The 27,937-nt window shown below is 43.4% G+C and overlaps 1 protein-coding gene across 8 annotated transcripts in view; it reads right to left on the bottom strand.

Moving 5' to 3' along the window:
* Positions 1-27,937, bottom strand: part of LOC140393916 (homeodomain-interacting protein kinase 1-like) — a 152,891-nt gene that overhangs the window by 36,063 nt on the left and 88,891 nt on the right. For all 8 annotated transcript variants that reach the window (XM_072480553.1, XM_072480551.1, XM_072480554.1 and 5 more), the window contains 6 exons: positions 17,702-17,821; positions 15,890-15,976; positions 9,776-9,960; positions 8,575-8,749; positions 5,796-6,015; positions 3,977-4,095 (listed from right to left, as the gene is read on the bottom strand). In XM_072480553.1, the coding sequence (XP_072336654.1) occupies positions 3,977-4,095; positions 5,796-6,015; positions 8,575-8,749; positions 9,776-9,960; positions 15,890-15,976; positions 17,702-17,821 (906 nt within the window). The remainder of the gene's footprint in view (positions 1-3,976; positions 4,096-5,795; positions 6,016-8,574; positions 8,750-9,775; positions 9,961-15,889; positions 15,977-17,701; positions 17,822-27,937) is intronic.

Below are 27,937 nucleotides of genomic sequence, written 5' to 3'. Positions count from 1 at the left end.
CAGCATGTGGATTTGGCGATTATTTTTTTTTTTTTTTGCAGAATTTCCACAGCATGTTTTCACCAAAACAATATCTCCATAGTATACAAACACGCCAGAATTAACAGAATGGGTAATTATGAACAACTCGAGTAGCCTGGCCCTAAATCAGAATACACACCATAGCACAGCTATATGCTTTGATAATTATAGATACAGTTGCAGGTTATGGCTACTGGCTTGGACAACTAGCTGCTTATAGCTATTCAAGTAAAGCAACTCTGGTTTTAGGTTGCATTTACAACAGCGACACAATGCAAAACGTGGCTTAATGTGGACAAGTTTAATAAAACTATCTTACCAACTGATTGTTTACTTCAATTGCCTATCTCTGCTGATTTTAAACTGCCTTCAAGTCACATGTGAACAGATATAAATCAAACCTTTGGAAAAACATAATAATTTGCAAAATGTTTTTAAAACAGGGCATAAAATGAAAATTTGGGACATAATCAGCTGTATTGCACTCTACAGTAATTACCTCTGCCAATGAAGGTGGGGTTGGGTAATGTTTCATGTCCCTGGCAGTTTGAACAATACATCTCAAACTAGCTGACAGACTTCAACTAAACCTGGCACACAGAACATGGCCCAAAGAAAAACAGATTACGTTTTGGTGAAGCTGCGGATCTCAATCTTGGAAGTTGTTTTAAAATAATCCATCCGTTAACATTGGGAGATGGGGCAAGTTGACTTTTCTTTTAGAATGCTGTTGGTTCTTTGATTTAGCATGTTGTTGATTGTTTTGTATTGGTGTGGGTTATATCAGCTGTGGTGCAACTTGTCAGGGCTGTCAAAATGTGAGCAGAGTTTTCAGAACAAGTTGTTGAACGTGGTCTGGCCTGAAGCCTCCTCTATGAAATGTAAGCGCTTAATAAAAATATTTTTCTTCAGTTCTGCAATTACAGAGCCTCAACCAGGAAGGAAAAAACCTCAAAGATTTGTGCAACTGCAATAACACTGAGTTGACATGACCCAGGGGAGGTATGCGCCAGAGTGCCCTTTTCACTTCTTCGTTGTATGAAGTGCTCTGAAATGTTTTAACATGCTGAGCCTCTATATAAATGGAAATATTTGTGCGTTCTTTGAAATTTCAAAAGTACTTTTCCAAAGTTTATCTTTTAACATTACTTATACAAGTCATTCACAGCCCAAAGAATCCTCAAAATTTAGTTTTGCCTATGTTTCAATTATTACTGCTGATTTCGCCTTGGCTTTGCATCATCACCATTTCACTTAACTCATCAGCTTATATTTGATACAAGTAATTTAGTTTTAAAGCTTTGGAGCAATTTGAACTTGGGTGTTCACATCAATAAGTTAAACCTTACCAATAAAATCAAAGTTGCACTGGCAGTGCACTGATCTGACTTTTTTGTCAAATTACTAGATTTTAGAAGATGACTGGAAAGGTTTATGTTACATAAGAACTAGGAACAGGAGTAGGCCATCTGGCCCCTCGAGCCTGCTCCGCCATTCAATGAGATCATGGCTGATCTTTGTGGACTCAGCTCCACTCTCCGGCCCGAACACCATATCCCCGAATCCCTTTATTCTTTTGAAAGGCATCTATCTTTTTCTTAAAAACGTTTAAAGAAGGAGCCTCAACTGCTTCACTGGGCAAGGAATTCCAGAGATTCACAACCCTTTGGGTGAAGATTTCCTCCTACACGCCGTCCTAAACCTACTTCCCCTTATTTTGAGGCTATGCCCCCTAGTTCTGTTTTCCCCGACCAGTGGAAACAACCTGCCCGCATCTATCCTATCTATTCCCTTTATAATTTTATATGTTTCAATAAGATCCCCCCGCATCCTTCTAAACTCCAATGAGTACAGTCCCATTCTACTCAACCTCTCGTCATAATCTAATCCCCTCAACTCTGGGATCAACCTAGTGACTCTCCTCTGCACTCCCTCCAGTGCCAACATGTCCTTTCTCAGGTAAGGAGACCAAAACTGAACACAATACTCCAGATGTGGCCTCACCAACACCCTATACAATTGCAGCATAGCCTCCCTAGTCTTGAACTCCATCCCTCTAGCAATGAAAGACAAAACTCAATGAGCCTTCTTAATCACCTGTTGCACCTGCACACCAACTTTTTGTGACTTGTGCACCAGCATACCCAGGTCCCTCTGCACAGCAGCATGTTTTAACATCTTACCGTTTAAATAATAATCCATTCTGCTGTTATTCCTCCCAAAATGGATAGCCTCACACTTGGCAACATTAAATTCCATCTGCCAGACCCTAGCCCATTCACCTAACCTATCCAAATCCTTCTGCAGACTTCCAGTATCCTCAGCCCTTTTTGCTTTACCACTCATCTTAGTGTCGTCTGCAAACTTTGACACATTGCACTTGGTCCCCAACTCCAAATCATCTATGTAAATTGTGAACAACTGCGGGCCCAACACTGATCCTTGAGGAACCCCACTAGTTACGGGTTGCCAACCAGAGAAACACCCATTTAACCCCACTCTCTGCTTTCTGTTAGTTAACCAATCCTCTACCCATGCTACCACTTTACCCTCAATGCCATGCAACTTTAGTTTATGCAGCAACCTTTTGTGTGGCACCTTGTCAAAAGCTTTCTGGAAATCCAGATATATCACATCCATTGGCTCCCCGTTATCTACTGCACTGGTAATGTCCTCAAAACATTCTACCAAATTAGTCAGACACGACCTACTCTTTGTGAACCCATGCTGCGTCTGCCCAATGGGACAATTTTCCTCCAGGTGCCCCGCTATTTCCTCCTTAATGATAGATTCCAGCATTTTCCCTACAACCAAAGTTAAGCTTACCGGCCTATAATTACCCGCTTTCTGCCGACCTCCTTTTTTAATCAGTGGTGTCACGTTTGCTACTTTCCAATCCTCTGGGACCACCCCAGAGTCTAGTGAATTTTGATAAATTATCACTAGTGCGTTTACAATTTCCCTAGCCATCTCTTTTAACACTCTGGGATGCATCCCATCAGGGCCAGGAGACTTGTCTACCTTTAGCCCCATTAGCTTGCCCAATACTGCCTCCTTAGTTGCTGCCACAATCTTCACATTAATCAAATTGGTTCTGTAATGCTTGTGATTTAAGGATTACCTAAGCATCCCTTTTTAACAAAATAAAATAAATTTGTACAATGTGAACACCATGAGAAGTGCTTTTGTCACTTGCAATCCCTTGATGGCTCAGCAAATGTAACCAGAGTGTCATGATGCAAACCATATGGTCTCAGAATCAATCGCTGTTAAGGGCCGCGATAAATCATTTCAGAAGGATCGCGGTAGCGTGCCACTACAGCCCAATGTGGCTCTCAAAAACATACCATGGCTCACATTGTTCTCCTGCCAAACTGAATTGGAGCCGACTATGGCAGCCCTAGTGGCTGAGCAATTTGCTGGCATTAAATATCAACGGTGAAACACAAAGAAAAGCTATCCAGAGGAAGTACAGCATTGCAGGAATAGTCCAGTGAAAACTCAAAGTATTGGGGAGAAGAGTCATCACCAAGAAAAAAAAAATCAAGATCTCTACAATCATATTAGCAATCTCAAATATCTTTGGATAAAAAGCAGTTCGTGAAATATAAATCAACATCTTAAGCAGCTCTAATCCTCATTAATGTAGCTACCACGGGCAAATTTTACATGGAACACTGCAGATTTAAAAGGGTTCAATCTGCCATTATTGGTGTCCCAAGTCCTTTGCTTGGTAGACAAATGAAAGACTGGTGCATAGGGGTGAAAAATTACTCCTGATTACTGGTTACAACTACACCTGACACTCCATCCTCATGATGTCTGTCTATTGAGGCAAATTTGGAAGACACCACCCTTGCTGGAGCCCAGCAAGAGTTACGGTATTTTAAGAGTGGAAGCACAGGAAACTGTGGGAAACAAAACGCAACTTAAAATAGACTGGTCAGCGACTTACCTGAGCGAGAACACCAGGCTGAATCTGAATTGACTGTGCAGCTGGTGCTTGTGGTACAACAGGCACTGCATTCTCCACTCTAACAGAAAAGCCAGAATGTTTTGCAGATGCTTGCAGCCCTGTCAATAAAAAAATACAGCATACATTTCTGGGTCAATTCACAAATTGGTATGTGGAAAATTAAACACAAAAAAAATAATTTTAAAGCTTGCATATTTTTATTTTAAAAGTTTTAAGTGGAAATATTTCATAAAAGGCTGCAAGCAGTTCAGCCTCACATGGTGGAGCAACACTGATTTTCTACGCAAACAGCAATCCCTGGCCTCAGTTAAAATGAAAGATGCAAGTTCAGTACCCATGGACCATTATTACACACTATCAAATGACCAGTCAAATTGTCAGAATTAAAGCTCAAGCAGTCTATTGCCAATTCTCCTGACCAAAGAAATTATTGTCTTTGGATGGGGGAAGAGGGGGAGGGGGTAAGAGAACCTATCAAAGTTATAGGGTTACCCATTAAATTCAGGAATTTATAAACTTTATGGGTCCAATTTTAACCTGTTCAAAACATACCTACCTGCAGACTTAAAATGAAGCCCTATAGACCTTGATTCTCTACTTCAGCTACCCGAACAATAACAGAAAATATGAATTTAAATACAGGGGTTCAGGCCAGCACGGAGTGGGTAGCACTACTGCCTCACGGCGCCGAGGACCCGGGTTCGATCCTGGCCCCGGGTCACTGTCCATGTGGAGTTTGCACATTCTCCCAGTATCTGCGTGGGTTTCGCCCCCGCAACCCAAAGATATGCTGGTTTAGCCCCTTAATTGAAAATAAAATACAGGGATTCAGATGTTACCACATGAAACCAAACCTCATCCATACTGTTATGCTTCCAGCTCACCAAGTTATATCGATCCAGAGATACTAGTTAGTAATCTGTGCAATTACGGCAGCACGGTGGTGCAGTGGTTAGCACTGCTGCCTCACGATGCTGAGGTCCCATGTGCGATCCAGGCTCTGAGTCACTGCCCGTGTGGAGTTTGCACATTCTCCGTGATTGCGTGGGTTTCGCCACCACAACCCAAAAGGTATGCAGGGTAGGTGGATTGGCCACACTAAATTGCCCCTTAATTTGAAAAAATGAATTGGATACTCTAAAATTAAAACAAAAATCTATGCAATTGCTAGTTTTTCTCTATCTTAAATATGCCTCAGGTGTTCTTTTGCAGCTTTCAGCATCTCACACCAACTCTTGCATTCACCACTTTAATGCCTTTTCTACACTGCAACATTCCTCAAGTTCTGTACTCCCCTTGTGCCTATTAAGCACTACCTCCATGAATGCTATCCTGCTGGATGTCTAATCTTTTGAATCAGTCAAAACAAAATTCAAGCGGTAAGGTGCCAGTAATGGGCAAAATTTGTCAACTATAGTCAATTACCAGAATAACATTTTCCAGTCAAATGAGAAAATCCCAAATAGTTGCCATATTACATCATGCAACCCAGTTTGAAAAGCAGTAAACAAGCACAACAGATACCAATTGAATCCCTGATTACATGGCTGAAAAATTCCCAAAACCGGTTAAACATAAGGCTTCCGATAAAGCTGGACCTACAAAAGGAAATGTGAATCTAAGCATAGAACAGTCTATATACACATACAAATCCATTAAACTGATATTACTCTATGGGCTTGGCAGTCTGGACACAAAATGTTGAGGAAAACATCCAGATTTCAAAAGGGGCATTCAAGTTACAAACGGCTCTCGTCATTTCTACAGGACAGTAAAAAGGGGCAGTGAAGTCGCTTACCTTGAAATGCTGGTGGACACACAATGAGGGCTTGTTGGAAAGGATCAGCCTGTGCACACAGCTGTGTTGTTCCAGCCTGCAGAGGCATGCTTGCTTGTGCAATGCCCGCCACAGGTCCTGCTGTAGGCTGGTAGAGTGCAGGTTGATAATTAAGCAAAGATACATCAGCACTGGACAGTGAAAGTGTTGCAGCTGTGGAGGTAGGAGCCAGGGTGTTGGCCTAAAGAAATTACAGAATTCATTCATCAATTATATGTGCAGCAATAAAGTGGGAGACTTTCTTGGGATTTTTAAAAATCTAAGAATAAAATATAAGTAGATTATTTTTTAATACCCAAGGATTATATCTACAACCAGTTTAACAATTGCCATTAGTTATACAGCAGGCAATGTGCACCTCATATAGTTTTCTCTTCAAAGACCCAAGTAACATTTTACAAAAAAAACATTCCCAATAGAGCTTGCAAGATTCTACAAAAATTCTCCACCTCTTCACGCCAGCAGGATCTTCTGGTCCTGCTGACACATCCCCGTCATGGGTTTCCCAGCAGCATGAGAAATCCTATTGACAGGGATAGGACCAAAAGATTGCACTGCTGGCGACAGCATGCTGCCTCCCGCCGCAAGAAACATGCCACGGGGGGGCCAGAGGTTTCTGGCCTTCATCTTTTCACTGCTGTTATTTGGTGCAAGTAATCCGGAATAAAGCTAGCTATACTCCAATTTCTCCCTGATGTCTTTAAGACACACACGACCTTGAATACTGAAGAGAAACTTGCACAAGGTTCTCCGTATTCTTTTCACAAGGTTTTTACAAATTCAATTTTTCAAGCGAGAGTAAAGCAAAAACAATACATTTTTCCTCAATTTTGTTCCCAAGTTTGCTGTTTAGGATTATATCCACTAATTCTTTTTTACAATTGCCTTTGGCCGCAAAATCACAGCATTTAATTTTAAAACCTTTCAGCTACAGAACTTGTCAAAGTATACTAAACTGAAATAAATGCAAGTAAATCGCTGCTTCACCTGGAAGGACAGTGTTAGGCCCTGGACAGTGAGAACTGAGGTGGTAAAAGAACAGATGTAGAATCTCCTGTGCTTGCCTGGAAATGGGAACGGTTGACCAGCATAATAGAGAATGGACTTGTTTGTTGGAGGGAATAGTCCCTTGATAATTCTGAAAGGGCAGCAGATATGTTTGGTGATGGGTCATCAACCAAATATGTTAACTCTGTTCCTCTCTCCACAGATGCTGCCTGACCTTATTTCACACACAGGTTTTTAAAAAAAGGGGGATCCACCCTACTTTGTGGGCTATAGAATAAGAATGTGCGTTTCTAATCTGGAAAGGAAATCATACTAATTAAAAGATTCCACAGTCAGCTACGCTCTCTGTTTCACATACAATCTTTATACTGTTACACCTTAGTCATAACAAAATTGGTTATACTTTCCCAAGTTGTATCAACCTCAGTTAAACCTACAGTTTCACCTGCAAGGTTTTAATTAAATAAACAGACCGAGGCTTGCTTGCCTATATTTATTTTGAATGCAGTGCATAGAGCTAGATGAGTCACAATCCCTTCGGGTCTACAACTTCTCCCCTTACACCTATACAATATTTCCAAACCTCTTCTGCTCCTTATTCCTTTCATTATTTTCCTTCTCTTTCTTCAATTTCTTCTCTATTTCAATTTGAAATGTTGTATACACTTGTAATCCACCAGAACATGAAGGAATGACTAAGTTTCCAAGTAAAGTTCAAGAATCCATCAGCATCCATCTTTCATGTAAAATAGCTGATGAAAGGACACCACAGATTGTATATTTAAAAATACTTTTGAGAGTGTCTGATGTATGAAAATAGCTCCAGGACAAAGTACAAGTACCATCTCCAAATAAACAGGTTACAATATTAGAGATCTATTTCACTCCATCTATAATGGAGCTTGAGAGATCACAGCAAGGTCTCAAGAAGACCCAAAATGTAATCTCACGATTACACACTTTGGGCTAATCAAATTCAGCTCATACAGAAAATATTCGATTACCAGCACAACTGCTGATTTTTTTTCTTTTCTACAGAAAATGATCAGAGCTGCAACAGTTAACGTAGAACTCCCACTTCACCGTCCAAATAGTGAATTGGACATTCTGAATTCTCCCTAAATGTACCCGAACAGGCGTCGGAGTGTGGCAACTAGAGAATTCTCACAGTAACTTCATTGCAGTGTTAATGCAAGCCTACTTGTGACACTAATGAAGATTATTATTATAAATAACTAAATAAGGGGAGGTTCAACTCCAGAATATGACTGAAATAACTGCAGATCCACATTGCTAATTCACAGCGAGCGTCAATTTACAACTTGATAAAAATGCATTTCTAGGTTAATTATTTGTGAATATTGTGCTCAAAGTGGATAATTTCACAGCTAGAGACTGGAACATTCTCCATTCCTGAGATGCAGGCACTCCCTCTACTCTTCACAAATGTTACTTTGCAGTTTAGTCAGAAAAGCAGTCTGCTATTACACTAATGTGCAGCTTCTGGCTATTTTCCACATCACCATTGGACTTCGAGATGCCCAATTTCAAGCCAAATTATACAGGCGAGTATGATATGGACCCCATACCCAATAGAAACTTCTTTAAGGCTACCCAAACTTATTTAATGTGGGATTCTTATAGCTAACAGATGAAGGAAGCTTACATGTTATCAGTTTAAACAGGTTTAAACAAACATCTTTAAGTATAACAGACTTTATGTATCACATACCTGATTGTGCATGGTATTGTGCATGGTATTGAGTTGGTTATTGAAGGCCATTGTCAAGTTTGTGCTTGTGTTCGGCGCAACGTGTGCAATAAATGGACTTTTATTCTGGTTTACTGTTTCATAGTTATTGGCTCGGCGTTTGCAGATCTCCATATTCTGAAAGCATGATTTCACACTGCAAGAAATGTAAATATGTATATTTTATGTATGGAATAGCAGATTTAAAAACACAAGCAGCAGTGCATTTATTTCTGTTTACTGCTGCCCACAACCATACATCTGCTAAAGCTTTTTCCAAGGGAACAAAAGGAAGCTCAAGTTGGTGCATAACCCAGCAGTAAGTTAGGCTTCCATACAATTACTTCTCATAAATATCTCATAAAGGTTCTGAGAAAGTGCTGGCCCCGTGAAATTGTCATGATATGACAGAAGTGTTGCATGTGCTCTCCGATTCTATCTTAAGTATCCCCACTTGGGTTTCTGTTCACACTTTTCATGGATGATCTCTTTCAAATTTGGAGACAGAATTTCCAGCCTATGGAACACAGCTGCATGCCTGGTATATGGAAAAAATTCAAATTGTTGAATTGTGCTGGGAACCAGAGGTCCTAGTACAACGCTTATGGTATGTTTAAAGAAGGCAAAAAAAAATTATGGCAGGGGTTTGTGGGGGTGGGGAGAAGGGGGCATGGAGTGGATTTCATTGTTCCTGGCTTTAGGCAGGCAAAGACTGGGTCACCAATGGCAAAATATTTAAAATCAGAGATGTGCAAGTAGCCAGAATAGGGGGAACATGGGGATCACAGAGGGCTGTACAAGGTTACAGAGATGAGGAGGAAGGGCGCAATGGGGGATTTGAAAACAGGATGAGAGTTTTGCTTCACCAGGAGACAATGAAAGTTAGTGAGCACAGGCAGTGATAGGCAAAACGGACTTGGTGCAAGTTATGACATGGGCAGCAGAATTTTTGGTTATCTTAATTTTATGAAGGGTGAAAGAGGAGGTGGTCAGCCAGAGGTGTACTGGAATAGTCAAGTCTAGAGGGAACAAAAGCATCGATGTGGGTTTCAGCAGCAGATGAGCAATGGCATGGATGAAATCAGAAAATGTTCCAGAAATGGAAACCTCAAGTTCTGATGGTACAATTCCCAAGTGCTTTGTTTTAGAAATAACTTTTATTTATATATTTTAAAAAGCTTACTGATTGCTATGAGGAAAGTCAAGTAGATGGGTCATGGTAACAAATGGATGGTTTAAGGTTTTTAACGGATTAATCCTCTTGTCAGCATCTATAGTCAACATTTTCTTCAACAAATCAATATATTCCCTCCGGTCTGCCTTCTCTGCCAACATGTCTGTTCCCTCCAAATCATTTGGTATGTTCACCTAAAAGTAGAAAAACAGTAAACAATAATAATCCCGTCAATCAATGAAGAGAGACAATGCAATAATGGGCTTCTCATTAACTGTTTTAAGATGAATATCTTGAATTTCTTAATACGGAACTTAATTTTAATTGCAACTACAGCAATGATTGGATTGGATTTGTTTATTGTCACGTGTATCGAGGTACAGCGAAAAATATTGTTCTGTGCAGATGCAGCGGGGGGGGGGGTTGGCATTGCCGAACTTGCTTCATTATTATTCGGCGGCGAATGTGGACAATGTGTGGCGGTGGTGGGAAGGAGAAGGGGTAGAGTGGGTTAGAATGGAGGAGGAATCTTGTAAGGGGTCGAGTTTGAGGGCTATGGTGACAGCAGCATTGCCAATGGCTCAGAGTAGGTATTCAAGGAGCACAGTGGTGCAGTCCAGAGTGAAGATATGGAATAATTTGAGGAGGCATTTTAGGGTGGAAGGGGTGTCGTTGGTCCGGGGGGGGGGGGGGGGGGGGGGGGGGGATACATACAAATGGCTGGGGGAGCAGGGAGGTGAGCGGGTGGTGAAGATCAAGGAGAAATGGGAAGCGGAGTTGGGAGGGGACATCAATTGGGAAGTATTGAGTGAGGCACTGCGTAGGGTAAACGGGACCTTCTCTTGTGCAAGGATGAGCCTGACACAGTTTAACGTGGTGCACAGGGTGCATATGACTCAAGCGAGAATGAGTGGGTTCTTTCAGGGGGGAGCAGATGAGTGTTAGAGGTGGGGGGGCCAGCGAATCACGCGCACATGTTTTGGGGTTGCGAAAAATTGGGAAGATTCTGGGCGGGAGTGTTTGCGGTCTTAGCCAGGATAGTGGAGGAGGTGGTGGACCCGGACCTTTTGGGGGAAACATCTGGGGTTTCAGAGAAGCCGGAGCTCATGGAGAGGAGGAAGACCGATGTCTTGGCCTTCGTCTCTCTGATTGCACAGCGGTGAAATTTGCTGGAGTGGCGATCGGCATCGCAGCTGGGGGTAGCGGTTTGGTTGGGTGACCTGTACGACTTCCTGCGATTAGAGAAGATAAAGTATGAGTTATGGGATTCTTCAGTGGGGTTTGGGGAAAGGTGGGGGATGCTGTGACCGTGATTGAGGGGCTGTTCGTCCCGGGGGAGGGGGGTGGGGGTTAAAAAGGGGAAAATTTGCACAGACTGTACAGTTGATTGTTGGGAAGTATGCTTCCCGTGGTGTTTACTCACTGTAACCTGTTTTGATACATGTTTTTGTAAAAAAATACATTAAAAAAAATAAAAATATTGTTCTGCGTACAGTCCAGACAGATCATTCCATACATGAGAAAATAAAACATAGGGCAAACATAAGTACACAATGTAAATACAGACACAGGCAGTGTATGAAGCATACAGGAGTGTATCTGTAAAGAAGGTGTGTGAAGAGAACAGATCAGTCCATAAGAGGATTGTTTACGAGTCTGGTAACAGCAGGGGAGAAGCTGGTTTTGAATAGTGCGCGTTATCAGACTTTCGTATCTTCTGCCAGATGGAGCCACGTTTTTGGGCATTAAGTGCAGAGTTTATAGATAGCAGCTAGATTTCCTGACGATGAAAACCAGGCAGAGATTGGGCTAGTCCCTTTCAATGCATTGGCAAGTCATCGCAACCAATGAATACCTAGTATCATCAAAATGTTTCAAAGTAGAAGTATGTATTTTGCAAATTTCAGCAACTCTTCAGTGCTTTGGGCACTTCTCATTACTCAAGTCCTATTTCAAAGTAAAACGGGAGAAGACCAATTTTTTCTACTTAAGATTATAATGTACAATAATAATCCCCCAACACTTAATGCACTTGAGGATTAAGTATTCAGCTATGCCTTACGGAGCAACTAATCAATCTTGCTATGCGCTTTTAAAATCTGTGAAGCCTTTAAATCCAGTGCATGAAGTAAAGCTACACACTGCCAAACAAGATAATTAAAAAAGCAACATTTCTTAGACATTCCTCATTCCATAAATATTCTTTTAAAAACTAAATCCAAACTTTCCCATGGATGAGTTTGTAAATTTGTGGTTCAATAGCCATAAAGACTAGAGAATCCAAGCCTATATCAAATTCTAACTGCAGATTCAGTGGGGTCATGTAATTGGGCCCAATACTACATGGCAATGATAAGGGGGCGGAAAGGAAACAGAAGACAGAAAATTATGAGCTAATGTTCCCTCTCTTGATCTCTTTCGAGACTGTAAAGTTCTCAATAAGTTTCAGAATCTTAATTCCCAATACAAAATTTATCTGAAAGTAGAATTACGATTAATGGTAATTATACTTGGAATCAAAACTAAAGTGATTGAATTCAAGAAATTCTTAGATGATCCACAAACAAAGCAGTATCCTGCATTTCAAAGTTAGTACAGGCTTATTACACCAGTGATGGAAACAAGTCCAACTTAAGACAGCATTTGAAATATGTTGGATTTGATTTCATTCTTTGATTAAAAACTCCATAAATGACTGGAATCTATTATAACACACTAGCTCCAAAATTAATGGCAGAGCCTAATGTAGACGATCAAAAGGGGTTGGGAGAAGTTGAGGTGGGGTGCAATATCCACTGATGGGATCATATAATATATCCACTTTCCTCATTTATCAACTTAATGTTACTGGATGCCAGGACTGTGTGAGAATGTCCAATTTCCAGTAAGGCTGAGGGCATGTACTGGAGACAGGGGGCAAGGGGACCAGTTCTACAATACAGTATAAGGGGCAGCACAGTGGTAAGCACAGTTGCTTCACAGCTCCAGGGTCCCAGCTTTGATTCCCGGCTTGGATCACTGTCTGTGCGGAGTCTTCATGTTCTTCCCGTGTCTGAATGGGTTTCCTCCGGGTGCTCTGGTTTCCTCCCTCAGTCCAAAGATGTGCAAGTTAGGTGGATTGGCCATGATAAATTGCCCTTAGTGTCCAAAAAAGGTTAGGTGGAGTTACTGGGTTATGGAGATAGGATGAAAGTGGGAGCTTAAGTGGGGTGCTCTTTCCAAGGGCCGGTGCAGACTCGTTTAGCACAGGGCTAAATCGCTGGCTTTGAAAGCAGACCATGGCAGGCCAGCAGCACGATTCGATTCCCGTAACAGTCTCCCCGAACAGGCGCCGGAATGTGGCGACTAGGGGCTTTTCACAGTAACTGCATTTGAAGCCTACTTGTGACAATAAGCGATTTTCATTTCATTTCATGTGCCGAATAGCCTCCTTCTGCCCTGTAGATTCTGATTCTACAATTGATCACAGCATGAATGGTTGCATTCCCTACTCAGGAGCCATTTTGCACTGAAAAAAGGCTCAACTATAGCCTACCGCTGATATGGTAAGGTACTACAGCAAGATTCCTACGAGGTGGGTGCATCAACAGCACTGAAATCTGGCTGGCAACCAGAATTAAGTAGTCTGATGCTGAGACTACTGATTGAGTCAGAGTCCTCCACTGTGGTTGGATGGAAATTATTTTCTGCTGGTCATCAACCAGCCCTCTCTATATGGTTTAACATTATATATACACGAGCTGTTTCATCCAATGCAAAACTATGCAATATAGAACATAGAACATAGAAAATACAGCACAGAACAGGCCCTTCGGCCCACGATGTTGTGCCGAACCTTTGTCCTAGATTAATCATAGATTTTCATTGAATTTACAGTGCAGAAGGAGGCCATTCGGCCCCTTGAGTCTGCACCAGCTCTTGGAAAGAGCACCCTACCCAAACTCAACACCTCCACCCACCACCAAGGGCAATTTGGACATTAAGGGCAATTTATCATTGGCCAATTCACCTAACCCGCACATCTTTGGACTGTGGGAGGAAACCGGAGCACCCGGAGGAAACCCACGCAGACACGGGGAGTACTAATAAGCTCAGTAAGATGTGAATGTGATTCCTGGTCTTTGTGGAGTCACTGATTCTTAAGTTCATTGCATAGAACGGGGGATGTAGTCACTTGAGCAGCTGACTTTTGGTCCTCCCCATGAGGAACTATTTCATATGTTGATGTCAGTGTTGGCTGTGATACACTTCATGGTAAATTATCACTTACTTCTCTGCCACTAGTTAATTAAGCACAAATCACAGATTAAACCTAGTCTTTATTTCAATGCAAAACCATGGAATATGTTCATCCATTAATCCATCTGGGAGCTGCGCGTAGATCTTTCATAAATAGGATTAAAAATCCCTAAAAGTCAATAACTGAAACTATTCAGGGAGCAGCACAGTAGTGTAGTGGTTAGCACGGCTACCTCACGGCGCCGAGGTCCCAGTTTCGATCCCGGCTCTGGGTCACTGTCCGTGTGGAGTTTGCACATTCTCCCCGTGTTTGCATGGGTTTTGCTCCCACAACCCAAAGATGTGCAGGGTAGGTGGATTGGCCACGCTAAATTGCCTCTTAATTGGAAAAAAATAATTGGGTACTCTAATTTATTTTTTTTAAATTTTTTTTTAAAGAGGAACTATTAAAAAGGATTAGTTCACAGATCAGGGGCGTCATTCTCCGACCCCCGCTGGGTTGGAGAATCGCCGGGGGCTGCCGTGAATCCCGCCCCCGCTGGTTGCCGAAGTCTCCGGTACCGGATATTCGGCGGAGGCGGGAATCGGGCCGCGCCGGTTGGCGGGGCCCCCGCCCCCCCCCCCCGCTCTATTCTCCGGCCCGGATGGGCCGAAGTGCCACCGATAAATTGCCTGTCCCGCCGGCGTGGATTAAACCACCTTTTGAACGGCGGGACAAGGCGGCGTGGGCGGGCTCCGGGGTCCTGACGATCTGGCCCCGGGGGGGGTGCCCCCACGGTGGCCTGGCCCGCGATCGGGGCCCACCAATCTGCGGGGGGGCCTGTGCCGTGGGGGCACTCTTTCCCTTCCGCCTCCGCCACGGTCTGCACCATGGCGGAGGCGGAAGAGACTCCCTCCACTGCGCATGCGTGGGAAACTGTCAGCGGCCGCTGACGCTCCCGCGCATGCGCCGCCCGGGGATGTCATTTCCGCGCCAGCTGGCGGGGCAACAAAGGCCGTTTCCGCCAGCTGGCGGGGCGGAAATTCCTCCGGCGTCGGCCTAGCCCCTCAATGTTGGGGCTCGGCCCCCAAAGATGCGGAGCATTCCGCACCTTTGGGGCGGCGCGATGCCCGTCTGATTGGCGCCGTTTTGGGCTCTAGTCGGCGGACATCGCGCCGTTTCGGGAGAATTTCGCCCAATGTGTCTAAAGTACTAGGTGATATCACTTTTATACAAATTAGGCAGCAAAACATCTATATTACTTCAGAGACAATGGTTGGGTTTGTTCCATAAACACTAATAGTCCACTAGCATTTATGTTAAGTTGCAGGCAACTGCACAATAAAAACGTTATTGGTGTGGAACACCATCAGTTAAAGTAGCTAGAACAGGGGCCTATGCGGACTTGGAAGCTTTGTAAACCCAGGACAAAGGTCCTCAACAATTATAAATACCAGTATTAAATATGGCTACTTTCGTTATCAACAAAAAAAATGCTCAGGATTGTTATGGGGAAGAACAAAAAAAAAAATACCAGGGTGACAATTCCTAATGTTGCCTCAAATGTGCTTTATAATCTGATGATTATGAGGCGGCATGGTGGCGCAGTGGTTGGCACTGCTGTCTCATTGCGCAAAGGACCACGCGCGCGCGTCACTGTCCATGTGGAGTTGCACATTCTCCCCGTGACTGTGTGGGTTTCACCCCCACAACCCAAAGACGTGCAGGGTAGGTGGATTGGCCATGCTAAATTGCAAAAAGATAATTGGGCACTCTAAATTTACAAGAAAAAAAAATAATCTGATGATTACAGAGCTGTGCACTACAGAAGTCAACTTTTATTCCACCAATAAGCAAATGATTCTATAATTTGCAGCAAGCCAATCTTCAAGTTCCATGTTTACCTGAGCCATATCATCCAAACAGTTGAAAATGTACTTTCTTGCTTCCTTCGATTTGATCCCCGTCTCTAACTCATGTTCCTCTGGTGTCTATATAGAGGTAAAAAAAAAACTGTGAAAAAACTTCACAAATTGCAATGAAAATCAACCGCAAAGTACCACTTTAATGGCATTAAATTGCCCCAAAGCGCCTGCTGGTCATGGATGGGGTGATGGTGGCCTTTTTCCGCAAATTATGAATGTAATTAGCACACCTTACATTTTATTGATTTACAAAGGAATTCTGGCAGGAATAAGATCATACTTTTAAATATTTCCTTCATATATTATCTCAGCCTCAATTCTTAATACTGTCATTGTCACATTGGAGCTAACAGTACATATTCCTTCATTCATAACTGTAGGTTCCAACTCATGCAGAATTAATAGCAACATTAGCAAAATATATTAACTATCAGAAGTCAGCCAAAGGTAAAGCCAATTCCAAACTTCATTACTAATGCTCAAAATCTTTTTTTAAGGCCGGTGAAATAAAAAGATACACGGTTAATCAAATTCAGAATAAACAATCTGGAATTATTAAAATGCGATTTTGGCAATGCAGTGGGCTAACAAACCGAATTGCTTTTTATTGGGAGTAACATATAAATTTTAAAAGCCTGAAACACGGAAACAGGAAGATGTACAAAGCTTCCTGCAGAACAGGAGGGTCGGCAGCTTCACCCATGCTCGCAGCTGTGTGACATTCATTGGGGACTTTCTTTTCTTGTTGTATTAAGATTACATTGATCAGTAGCTGAACTTTGCAGGCAACATACTCTACAATAGCTACTTCACATTGCAGTCTACGCAAGCACCTGAACACCATGGCGTGTTAGAATTATTATAACTGACCAGAACTACTCCGAGAACAAGCTCTATTAAGCCACACGCTGCTAGCTCGCAAACATTACAACTAGAGAACTGGTTAACAGCTTTTACCAACTACAGTGACACACCAGGGGCTGAATTCTCCGTTTCTGAAACAAAGTGCTGACTCCGGCATGGGAATAGAGTTGTTTTACGACAGGAAAAACGACGTAACAGCTGCACCGATTCAGAAATCCTGAATGGGCTAGCACCATCGCCACGTGGAACGCAACCGGTTCCATGCAAAATGGCGCCGGATTCGCCGGGGCCGTGTGGCGCACATGAGGCTCATATGCCGCAGCTGCACTTAACCGATCCACCCCCCCACACACACATACAAGATGGCTGGAAGGAGAGCAGCGCCACAGTTCAGAGACGCTGAGCTGGAGAGCCTCCTGGACGCTGTGGAGGAGAGAAGGATGACCCTATACCCCAGCCCGGGAGGAAGGTAACCAGGCGCCACCATTCGCCGTGCCTGGGCGCAGGTGGCAGACACGGTCAGCGCCGTGGGCAACCAGAACACCCATGGCTGAATTTGAATCTAATTTTAAAACCCAAGTTTCTTGGGGAAAGGAAAGGAGTCTTCCAGTTAAATCAACAAGTTCCACTTGTTCAAACATGCATTTGGTTGGCCATCAAGCAGTTCAGATAAATTTACAAAACTGCAACCAGCCTGTGATTGGTGTAGGAAAAAAAGAGAGAAACAACCAGACACATTATATTACAGATAATAAGTAACAAGCTAAAAGCTGCATTTTCAATTGCAGTTGTAAAGTCAAAATAGGACACTTGGAAAAAAGTACCCTGTTTTCAGTTTTTAAACATGAAAATCTACTTTGAAGGACTAATCTAACTTCCCATGATGGTCGCAGAATTTATTTTATAAATGAGAAACATGCAAATAACCTTGAGCTTCCACAATGGATATCCTGAATCTGGATCTCTGTTAAAAAACCTTGTAGTCTTTGTTCCTGCACTTAGCAAGTACTCAGCCGGCAAACCTTGCGTTTGAGAAATATAGCGAATCTGAAATCAATGAAAAAAAAAGGACAATCGTAAATTCAACCTTCTGTCAACTGGAAAATGTGTGCAGATGATTTCGGATAAAATCCTATGCACTGGAAACTCCACACGCGCACAAGTTTTCAGCTATTTGCTGAACAGTTGTCTGTACCATCAGCTCCTCTCCCTGCCATTTCAATTCAATTTTACACAGTGCCAGGAGACGGTGGCATTGTGACTGGATTAGTAATCCAGAGACCCAGGGTGATGCTCTGGGTACTCGTGTTCAAGTCCCAACATGGCAGTTGGTGAAATTGGAATCCGACAAGACATTTGGAATCAAAAGTCTAATGATGACCATGAACTATTTTTGATTGTCACATAAAAATATCTGGTTCACTACTGTCCGTTCGGGAAGGAAATCTGCCATCCTTATCTGGTCTGGCCTACATGTGACTCCAGATGCACAGCAATGTGGTTGACCCTTCAAGGGCAATTAGGGACGGGGCAATAAATGTTGGCCTTGCCAGCGATGCCCACATTCCATGAACAAATTTAAATAAAGCACAAAGCTGTGGCTCAAGAACATCATTGCAGAAGTTCCTTGGGACCGTGCCCTTGTCACAGACATTTTCAGTGGCTTCATCAAATGACTTTCCCATCATCATTTAAAAAAAAATTTGTTCATGGGACGTGGACATCGCAGACTGTGCCAGCATTTATTGCCCATTCCTAATTGCCCTCGAGGGGCAATTAAGATTCAACCATATTGCTATGGGTCTGGAATCACATATAGGCCAGACCAGGTAAGACCAGGAACACCACCACCTGCAAGTTCCCCTCCAAGCCATACACCATCCTGATTTTGAACTATATGTCCATTTCTTCACAGTAGCTGGGTCAAAATCCTGGGACCCACTTCGTAACAATATTCTGGGTGTATTTACACCACTTGGACTGCAGTGGCTGAAGGCAGCGGCTCACCACCACCCTATCAAAAGCAATTAACATTAGGCAAAAAATGTTGACCTAGACAGTGACACGCACAACCCATAAAAGAATACATTTTTTAAAAAACAAGACAATGAAGAAGACACTGAAGGATGGCTGCGTGGCGAACGGATGAGGGTTAGGATACAAGTGCAGGATATAAGCAAGCACATTTGCCTGAAGTAGGAGGGGGAGGGAATTACCAGATGAAGCTAAATCAATCTACCTTTGTAGAAATTAATCCATGAATTCTGATAACTGAATAAGGGAGTTTAATTGTATTCAGGTGGTAGACATTAATTAGGAATTCACCTGTATGCCCATGAGTTTGGAAGCTCATGTTGCATTTTGTCTCTGTAAATAAAAGCTTAGATGTGTGTAAAGATTAGGCTCCAATTCTATCCTTCACTGCCGAGCTAACTTAAAAAAAGAAACATGCTTTTAAGAAATGATTGCAGAAGGGGCAGGGGAGAGGAGGTCAGAGACAGTTAGCTGTGGGGAAAACGGCCCTATTATCTCCACCCTACAAGCTGATCTTGCATTATGCACAGTTTTAGTACAGCTTGATGTGGTCCAGCCACATCTATCCATAGGTGGCCAAAAATGATGTGCACCAATTTCACTCTCCTTTGGTTTGAGTTCACAAAGATATCAGGGGAAGACAGGAATGATTGAAAAAGAGCAGGAGCCGAGAGTCAGAGCGGAGATTGAAAAAGAGCAGGAACCGAGAGTCAGAGCAGAGATTGAAAAAGAGCAGGAGCTGAGAGTCAGAGCGGAGATTGAAAAAGAGCAGGAGCTGAGAGTCAGAGCAGAGCTTGAAAAAGAGCAGGAGCTGAGAGTCAGAGCGGAGATTGAAAAAGAGCAGGAGCCGAGAGTCAGAGCGGAGATTGAAAAAGAGCAGGAGCCGAGAGTCAGAGCGGAGATTGAAAAAGAGCAGGAACCGAGAGTCAGAGCAGAGATTGAAAAAGAGCAGGAGCTGAGAGTCAGAGCGGAGATTGAAAAAGAGCAGGAGCTGAGAGTCAGAGCAGAGATTGAAAAAGAGCAGGAGCTGAGAGTCAGAGCGGAGATTGAAAAAGAGCAGGAGCCGAGAGTCAGAGCGGGGATTGAAAAAGAGCAGGAGCTGAGAAGGACACCTCTGGAGAGCGTGCTGAGTTTGAAAAACAATCCAGGAGTGACATAATAAGAAAGCATTAAGTTCATTGGCTGGTAAGTAAATAGTTAATTTGCAATATCTATTCTAAATTGCTTTCAGATTAAAAGGTAGAGAGAGAAATATTTAACAGATTCGAAAGACTAAAAATTAACTGGAAACTAAACAAGGATCAAGAGTCCCAAAGGTTGTGTTATGTACCTGGTGCTCCAGCCCGGGATATTTCATCTGGGATGAAAGGGAATTTGGAGTGGGAGGTTAAAGATCCAGTTGTCGTAGTCCATGTCGGTACCAACAACATAGGTAGAACAAGAATAGAGGTTCTGATGAAGGAATATTAGCAGCTAGGGATTAAATGAAAAAGCAGAACCAAAAGGTAATGATCTCCAGAGTACTACCTGAGCTAATTGGCACAGGACCAATAAGATTAAAGAGGTAAATGTGTGGCTCAAAGGTTGTTGTGGGAGAAATGGGTTGGAATTCTTGGGACAGTGGCATCAGTGCTGGGGAAGGAGGAAGCAATTCCGAGGGGAAGGTTTTCACCTGAATCATGCTGAGACCAGAGTCCAGGTGAAACACATAACTAGGACTGGAGATAGGGCTTTAAACTAAATAGTAGGGCGGGTTCAGTTGTATGGAAAATCAAAGTCAAAGGATAAGTTAATGATGCGGTGAATTGTTACCAGAAAATAAAAGCAGCGAACAGAACGTGTGAAAGTAATATTGCACCAAGGAATCAAGCAAGAGTAGGGAAATTTGATCATAGAAGAAACTTAAATATGTCTGAATGCACAAAGCATTCGGAACAAAATTAAGGAGTTAACAGCGTAAATAGAAACAAGCAGGTATGATTTGGGGATTACTGAGACATGGTTACAAGGAGAACGGGTCTGCGAATTGAATATCTAAAGGTACTCAGTATGTCAGAAGGATAGAGAGAGAAAGGTAAAGAAGGTGGTGGAGAGGGGAGAAGAGCATGAAAATAGTAAGTAAAAGGAAAAAGTTTTTGTTTCAGATGGTTGTCTTTCAGCAGACCTTCTGTCAAAGTAAGCTTTCAGATCCAGGACTCGGATTGCAGCCTGTAATGATTTTGCTGTACATTCATTCATCCATCCAGGTTCTCTGTAAGTTCAGAAACAGATCACCTCACAGCCTTTCGGGGGGGGGAGGGTGAGAGAGAGGGAGAGGGAAGAGGAGGAGCAGGTCCTTGTTGTTATGTGTCCAGGTCTCAAAACTGAGCTCCTTGGGTCTCTTAAAATCATTCCACTCGAGTAAGACCCAATTACTGCCTGTTAATGGGCATATAAGATGATAAAAGGTATTGTGGCAAAGTAGACTTCGAGCAAATGCTTCCTCTTGTGGGGCAATCGAGAACGCGAGGTCATAGTTTTAGGATAAGGGGTAGCAGATTTAAAACGGAGATTAGGAGAAATTACTTCTCTGAAAGGGTCTTAAAACTGTGAAATTCACTACCCCAGAGTGCAGTGGATGCCGGGACTTTGAGATTAAATTAAATTAGAGATAAGACAGATTTTTGATTAGCAATGGGTTCAAGGGTTATGGAGAACAGGCAGGCAAGTGGAGTTGAGATTGAGAGGTGATCAGCCATTATCAAATTGAATAGCGGAGCAGACTCGAGGGGCTAAATTGCCTACTCCTGCTCCTAGTTCTGATGTGAAGTTAAGCATGAAGGTGAGGGATTCGGTTGAACAAACGAATGGCTACAATGGAAAATGAGAGTCATTTGTCTGCTTTAGTTGGAACGTCATGTGCAAAATGAATTTAATGGATGGGGCAAAGAATAGGAAGAAATATGGTTCAAAATATTGCCTTAATTTCTTACACTGTCACATTTAACTGGATAGCATTTCCAACAGATTCTATGGAAACATTTACTGTAACACATTACATAAAGCTGCTACTTATCAGCTTTTTAGCAGATATGTTGATGCCACTAAAAGCAGTCATATGTTGCTTTACAAACACACCAGATTTCTGCTAATCAATTGGGACAAAAACAAGTCTGTTGCAATAGCCACACCCACTTACTGAGGCCTAACTTCCCAGAAATGAAAGTGCCAAGTACAATAAACATTCTTTATCTAATTTTTCGGCACTCTGTTCCTATGCAATTCATTTCACAAACACAAAAGTATTGACGGTAAAAGTGATCTTTATATGAAGGTACTAAATAACAGGACCAAAATTAAATTTCAGCCACTTCATGCTACAATTTTTAACTGATATAAACCTACTTAGGGTCTGAATATCCAAGTAATGAATTCAATCAGCAGGTGGCAGCACATCAATAAACTTAGTATGACATCTTCCAAGTATTATGGATTGAAGCTACTGAAAACTGTATAAACTCAAAAACAAAACTTTAACCATTAGACCAGAGATAAATCCACTGAAAGGTCAGTTACCATCAATTTTTAAAAATTTAATTTCATTCAAGGAATTTGGGCTCGCTGGTTAGGGCAGCATATACTGCCCTTACCTAACTATTCTCTTAACTGTGATGGTGAGCTGCCTTCTTCGACTGCTGAAGTCCATGTGGTGTAGGTTCACCCACAAAGCTGTTAGGGAGGATGTTCCAAGATTTTAACACAGCGATAATGAAGAAACAGTGATATATTTCCATCTGGCTGGTGAATGGCTTGGAGGGGAACCTCCAGTTGGTCGCATTCCTGTGTGTCTGCTGCCCGTCTTTCTAGATGGGGGTGGTTGTGGGTTAGGATGGGGTGCTGTCCAAGAAGCCTTGGTGAGTTCCTGCAGTGCATCTTGTAGGCAGTACACATTGCTGGCACTCTGCGTCAGTTGTGGAGGGGAATGAATGTGTGTGCATGGGGTGCCTAAAGCAGACTGCATTGTCCTGGGTGGTGTTGAGCTTCTTGAGTGTTACTGTAGCTGTACTCATCCAGGCAAGTGGAGAGTATTCATCATGCTCCTGACTTGTGACTTGTAGATTTTGGGGAATCAGGAGGGGAGTTATTCACCACAGGATTTCTAACCTCTGACCTGCTCTTGTAACCACAGCATTTCTATGACTACTCCAGATAAACTTCTGATCAACGGTCACCCCAGGAGGTGGCTAGAGAGATATTCAGCTATGGCAATGCCTTTGAATGTCATGGGTCGAAGGTTAGATTCTTCCTTGTTGGAGATGGTCATCGCCTGACACTTGTATGGCATGAATATTACTTGTGAAGCCTGATTATCCAGGTTTGAGTGCATTTGGACATGGATTGCTTCATTATCTGAGGAGTCACAAATAATGCGGAACATTGTGCTGTGCAATCAACAAATATCTTCACTTCTGACCTTATGATGGAAAGAAGGTCATTAATGAAGCAGCTGAAGATGGTTGGAACTCGAACACTCCCCTGAGGAACTCCTGCAGAAGAGCCAAGAAATAGGAACAAGAATAGGCTGTTTAGCCCCTCAAGCCTGCTCTGCCATTCAATAGGATCATGGTTGATCTGACATTCCTCATATCCACTTTCCTTCCCTTAGTGATCAAGAATTTTATCTAGCTCAGCCTTAAATATACACAAGAACTCTGCCGACACAGCTCTCTGTGGCAAGGAGCTCCAAAGGCATGAGAAAAGACATGCCTCCTCATTTCAGCCTTAAATTGGTACCACTTTATTGAGACTATGCCCTCTGGTCCTAGACTCCTCCATGAGGGGAAACATCTTCTCAGCATTTACCTTGTCAAGCCCTTTAAGAATCCTATACGTTTCAATGAGTGGAGTCCCAACCTGTTTAACCTTTGCTCGTAAGACAATCTCTCCATACCACGGATCATCCTGCTGCACCTGTGTGCTAGCTTTCTGTGTTTCATGCACACATACCCCCCAAGTCCCTTCATGTTGCAACTTTCTTTAGTTTTACTCCACTTAAATAATAGTTCTTTTGTTCTCCCTTCCAAAATGAACTTCACTCTTTCCCACGTTATACTCTATTTGCCAACTTTTTGTCCACTTACTTAAACTACCAATAACTCTTTGAAAACTATCTGTATCTGTATCCCTCTATTTGCCGTTCCACCTATTTTTGTGTTGCGATGTCCTGGAGCAGAGATGGCCTACCTCCAACCACAACTATCTTCCTTTGTGCTTCCTTTGGCTCCAACCAGCATACAGTTTTCCCTTTGCTTTGGCTCCAACCAGCATACAGTTTTCCCTGATTCCCATAGACTCCAATTTTGCTGTGGCTCCATGATGTCACATTTGGTCAAATGCGGCCTGGATGTCAAGGGCAGTCATTCTCACCTCAGCTCTGGAGTTCAGTTCTTTGTCACTGTTTGAACCAAGGCTGTAGTAATGAGGTTAAGAACGGAGAAGTCCTGGTGGAACTCAAACTGAGTGCCAGTGAGCAGGCTGTTGCTCTGCAACTGCTGCTTGATAGCACTGTTAATGACCTTTCCATCATTTTACTGATGATCGCAGTGGATTAATGGGGCAGTAATTACCCAGGTTGGATTTGTTTTGCTTTTTGTGGGCAGGACCAACCTGGGCAATGCTCCACATTTCTGGGTAGATGCCAGTGTTGTAGTTGCATTGGAACAGCTTGGCTAGGGGCACAGCATGTTCTGGAGCACAGGTCCTTAGTAATATTACCAGAATATTGTTGTCAGGGCCCATAGCCTTTGCAACATCCAGTGCCTTCAGCCATTTTTTGATATCACACCGAATGAATCGAATTGGCTGAAGGCTGACAGTGATGCTGGGGCTGAGATGGATCATCCACTTAGCACATCTGGCTGAAGATTGCTGCAAATGCTTCAGCCTTATCTTTTGCACTCAGCACACCCATCATTGAGGATGGGAATATTTGCGGAGCTTCCCCTTCGTGTATAATCATCCACCACCATTCACGGCATGATGTGGCAGGACTGCAGAGCTTAGTTCTGTTTTCGACACTTGCTGTTTGGCATGATAGTAGTCCTGTGTTGTAGCTTTACCAAGTTGACAACTCATTTTTAGGTATGCCTGGTGTTGCTCCTGCTCATTAACCCAGGGTTGATTCCCTGGCTTGGTGCTAATTGTAGAGTGGGGGGATATGCTGGGTCATGAGGTTGCAGATTTTGGTTTAAGTACAATTCTGCTGCTGCTGGCCAACAGAGCCTCATGGTTTCCCAGTCTTGAGTTGCTGGTTCTGTTTGAAATCGATTCCATTTAGTACAGTGGTAGAGCCACACAACATGGAGAGTATCCTCAATGTGAAGGCGAGACTTTGTCTCCACAATGACTGTGCAGTGGTCACTCTTACCAATAAGGGCATGGACAGATGCATCTGTAGCAGGCAAGTTGGTGAGGATAAATTCAAGTATGCTTTTCCATCTTGTTGGTTTCCTCACCACCTAGTATAGCAGTCCTTTAGGACTTGGCCAGCTCAGTCAGTGGTGGTGCTACCGAGCCACTCTTGATGATGGGCATTCAAGTCCCCCACCAAGAGTCCATTTTGCACACTTGCCATCCTCAGTACTCCATGGAGGTGTGCGGATTCCTCAGCTAGGGGTAGTGGTAATCAGCAGGTTTCCTTGCCCATGTTTTGATCAGATGCCATGAGACATCTTGCGGTCCAGAGTCGACATTGAGGACTCCCAGGGAAACTTCCTCTGCCCCTACTTTCGATAAGGTTCGATTCCATGAAGATGACTATGCCAGGCTGTTGCTCGTCTAGTCTGCGGGGCAGCTCTCCTAATTTTGGCATTAGTCCCCAGATGTTAGTAAGGAGGATTTGCCGAGTCGATAGAGCTGAGCTTGCTGTAGTCATTTCTGGTGCCTAAATCAATGCTAGGTGGTCCATCCAGTTTCATTCTTTTTGGAAATTTTAGCAGTTCGATACAATTGAGGCCACATTAGAGTGCATTTAAGAGTCAACCACATTGTGTGGGCCTGGAGTCAGATGTAGGACAAACTTGAAGGAAGGTTTTTTATTTTATTTATTTATCTTTTAATAAATTTGAGTGCCCGAATATTATTTTTCCAATTAAGGGGCAATTTAGCGTGGCCAATCCATCTAACCTGCACATTTTTGGGTTGCAGGAGTGAAACCCATGCAGACACGGGGAGAATGTGCAAACTCCACAGACAGTGACCTGGGGCCGGGCTCAGCGCCGTCGGCAGCAGTGCTAACCACTGGGCCATCGTGCCACCCCCAGGTTGGGCATTTGTGACAGTTGACAATGATTTCATGGTCATCATTAAAGTTCTAATTCCAGATTTATTGATGGAATTCAAATTCCACCACCTGCCATGGTGGGACCCCAGGGCATTACCCTGCATTTCAGGACTACTAGTTCAATGACAATACCACTATGCCACTGCCTCCTCACAGCTAAGTAGTCTTCTCAGTTTTAAGCTCAAGCACAATGATGTTTACGAAGTATCAATATTGCAGTAAGAACGCTATTTAATCCAATTGAACAAAGAACTTAAAACACAGCCAAAAAGCAATATAATTTAGGTTCTTATTCAACAGCTGATAGGGATCAAGTTAGAGCAACTAAAAGGTCCTATTTGCAACAGTCAGTGGATGTCAGCTTGAGTAAATGGCCCAAAGATCTTTATGTTGACGAGTGAAAACATTTTGTTTAAATTTTTTTTACAATTAAAGGGTAATTTAGCATAGCCAATCCACCTACCCTATGCACATCTTTGGGTGGTGGGGGTGAGACCCACGCAGATACTGGGAGAATGTGCAAACTCCATATGGACAGTGACCCGAGGCCAGGATTGAAAATGGGTCCTCGGCATCATTGGGAAAGCAGTGCTACACACTGCACCACCGTGCTGCCTTATGAGAGAAAAACATAACCTTTACTTCCTCTTGATATTTATGGAGGCAAGATCCCCAATAGAAGAAAATGGGCAGGCTATCTTATGAGGAAAGGTTAGACGGTTTAGGCTTGTATCCACTCTAGTTTGGAAGAGTAAGAGATGACTTGATTGAAAGATACAAGATCCTGAGGGTGTCTTGATAGGGTGGATGTGGAGAGGATGTTTCCTCTTGTGGCAGAATATAGAACTAGGGGGCACTTTAAGAATAAAGTGGATCAGCTGGAATTCCCGAAGGTGGAGGAGCAGGAGAGGGCGTGGCTGGGAGCACAGATTGAGATGGAGGAGGTGGTAAAGGGGATTGGGAGCATGCAGGCGGGGAAGGCCCCGGGACCGGATGGGTTCCCGGTGGGTTTTATCGGAAATATATGGACCTACTGGCCCCGCTCTTGACGAGAACCTTTAATGAGGCCAGGGAAAGGGGGAAGTTGCCCCCGACTATGTCGGAGGCGACGATATCGCTACTTTTGAAGAAGGAAAAAGACCCGCAGCATTGTGGGTCCTACAGGCCCATTTCCCTTTTGAATGTAGATGCTAAGCTCCTGGCCAAGGTGATGGCGACGAGGATAGAGGATTGTGTCCCGGGGGTGGTCCACGAGGATCAAACTGGGTTCGTTAAGGGGAGACAGCTGAACGAACATACGGAGGCTGCTAGGGGTGATGATGATGCCCCCACCAGAGGGGGAGGCGGAGATAGTGGTGGCGATGGACGCCGAGAAAGCATTCGACAGAGTGGAGTGGGATTATCTGTGGGAAGTGTTGAGGAGATTTGGCTTTGGAGAAGGGTTTATTGAATGGGTACAACTGCTATATAGGGCCCCGGTGGCAAGTGTGATCACGAACAGGCAGAGGTCTGACTACTTCAGTCTTTATAGAGGGACGAGGCAGGGGTGTCCCCTGTCTCCGTTACTGTTTGCATTAGCAATTGAGCCCCTGGCCATAGCACTGAGGGGCTCCAGGAAGTGGAGAGGAGTACTCGGGAGGAGAAGAACACCGGGTATCATTGTATGCAGATGACTTATTGCTGTATGTTGCGGACCGGTGGAGGGGATGCCAAAGATAATGCGGACACTCAGGGCGTTTGGGGAATTCTCGGGGTATAAATTGAATATGGAGAAGAGTGAGTTGTTTGTGGTGCATTCGGGGGAGCAG

The sequence above is a fragment of the Scyliorhinus torazame genome, chromosome 17 (assembly GCF_047496885.1).
Source record: "Scyliorhinus torazame isolate Kashiwa2021f chromosome 17, sScyTor2.1, whole genome shotgun sequence".
NCBI lineage: Eukaryota > Metazoa > Chordata > Chondrichthyes > Carcharhiniformes > Scyliorhinidae > Scyliorhinus > Scyliorhinus torazame.
Note: the sequence above shows the minus strand (reverse complement) of the source record. Positions and strands in the feature narration are given on the sequence as shown.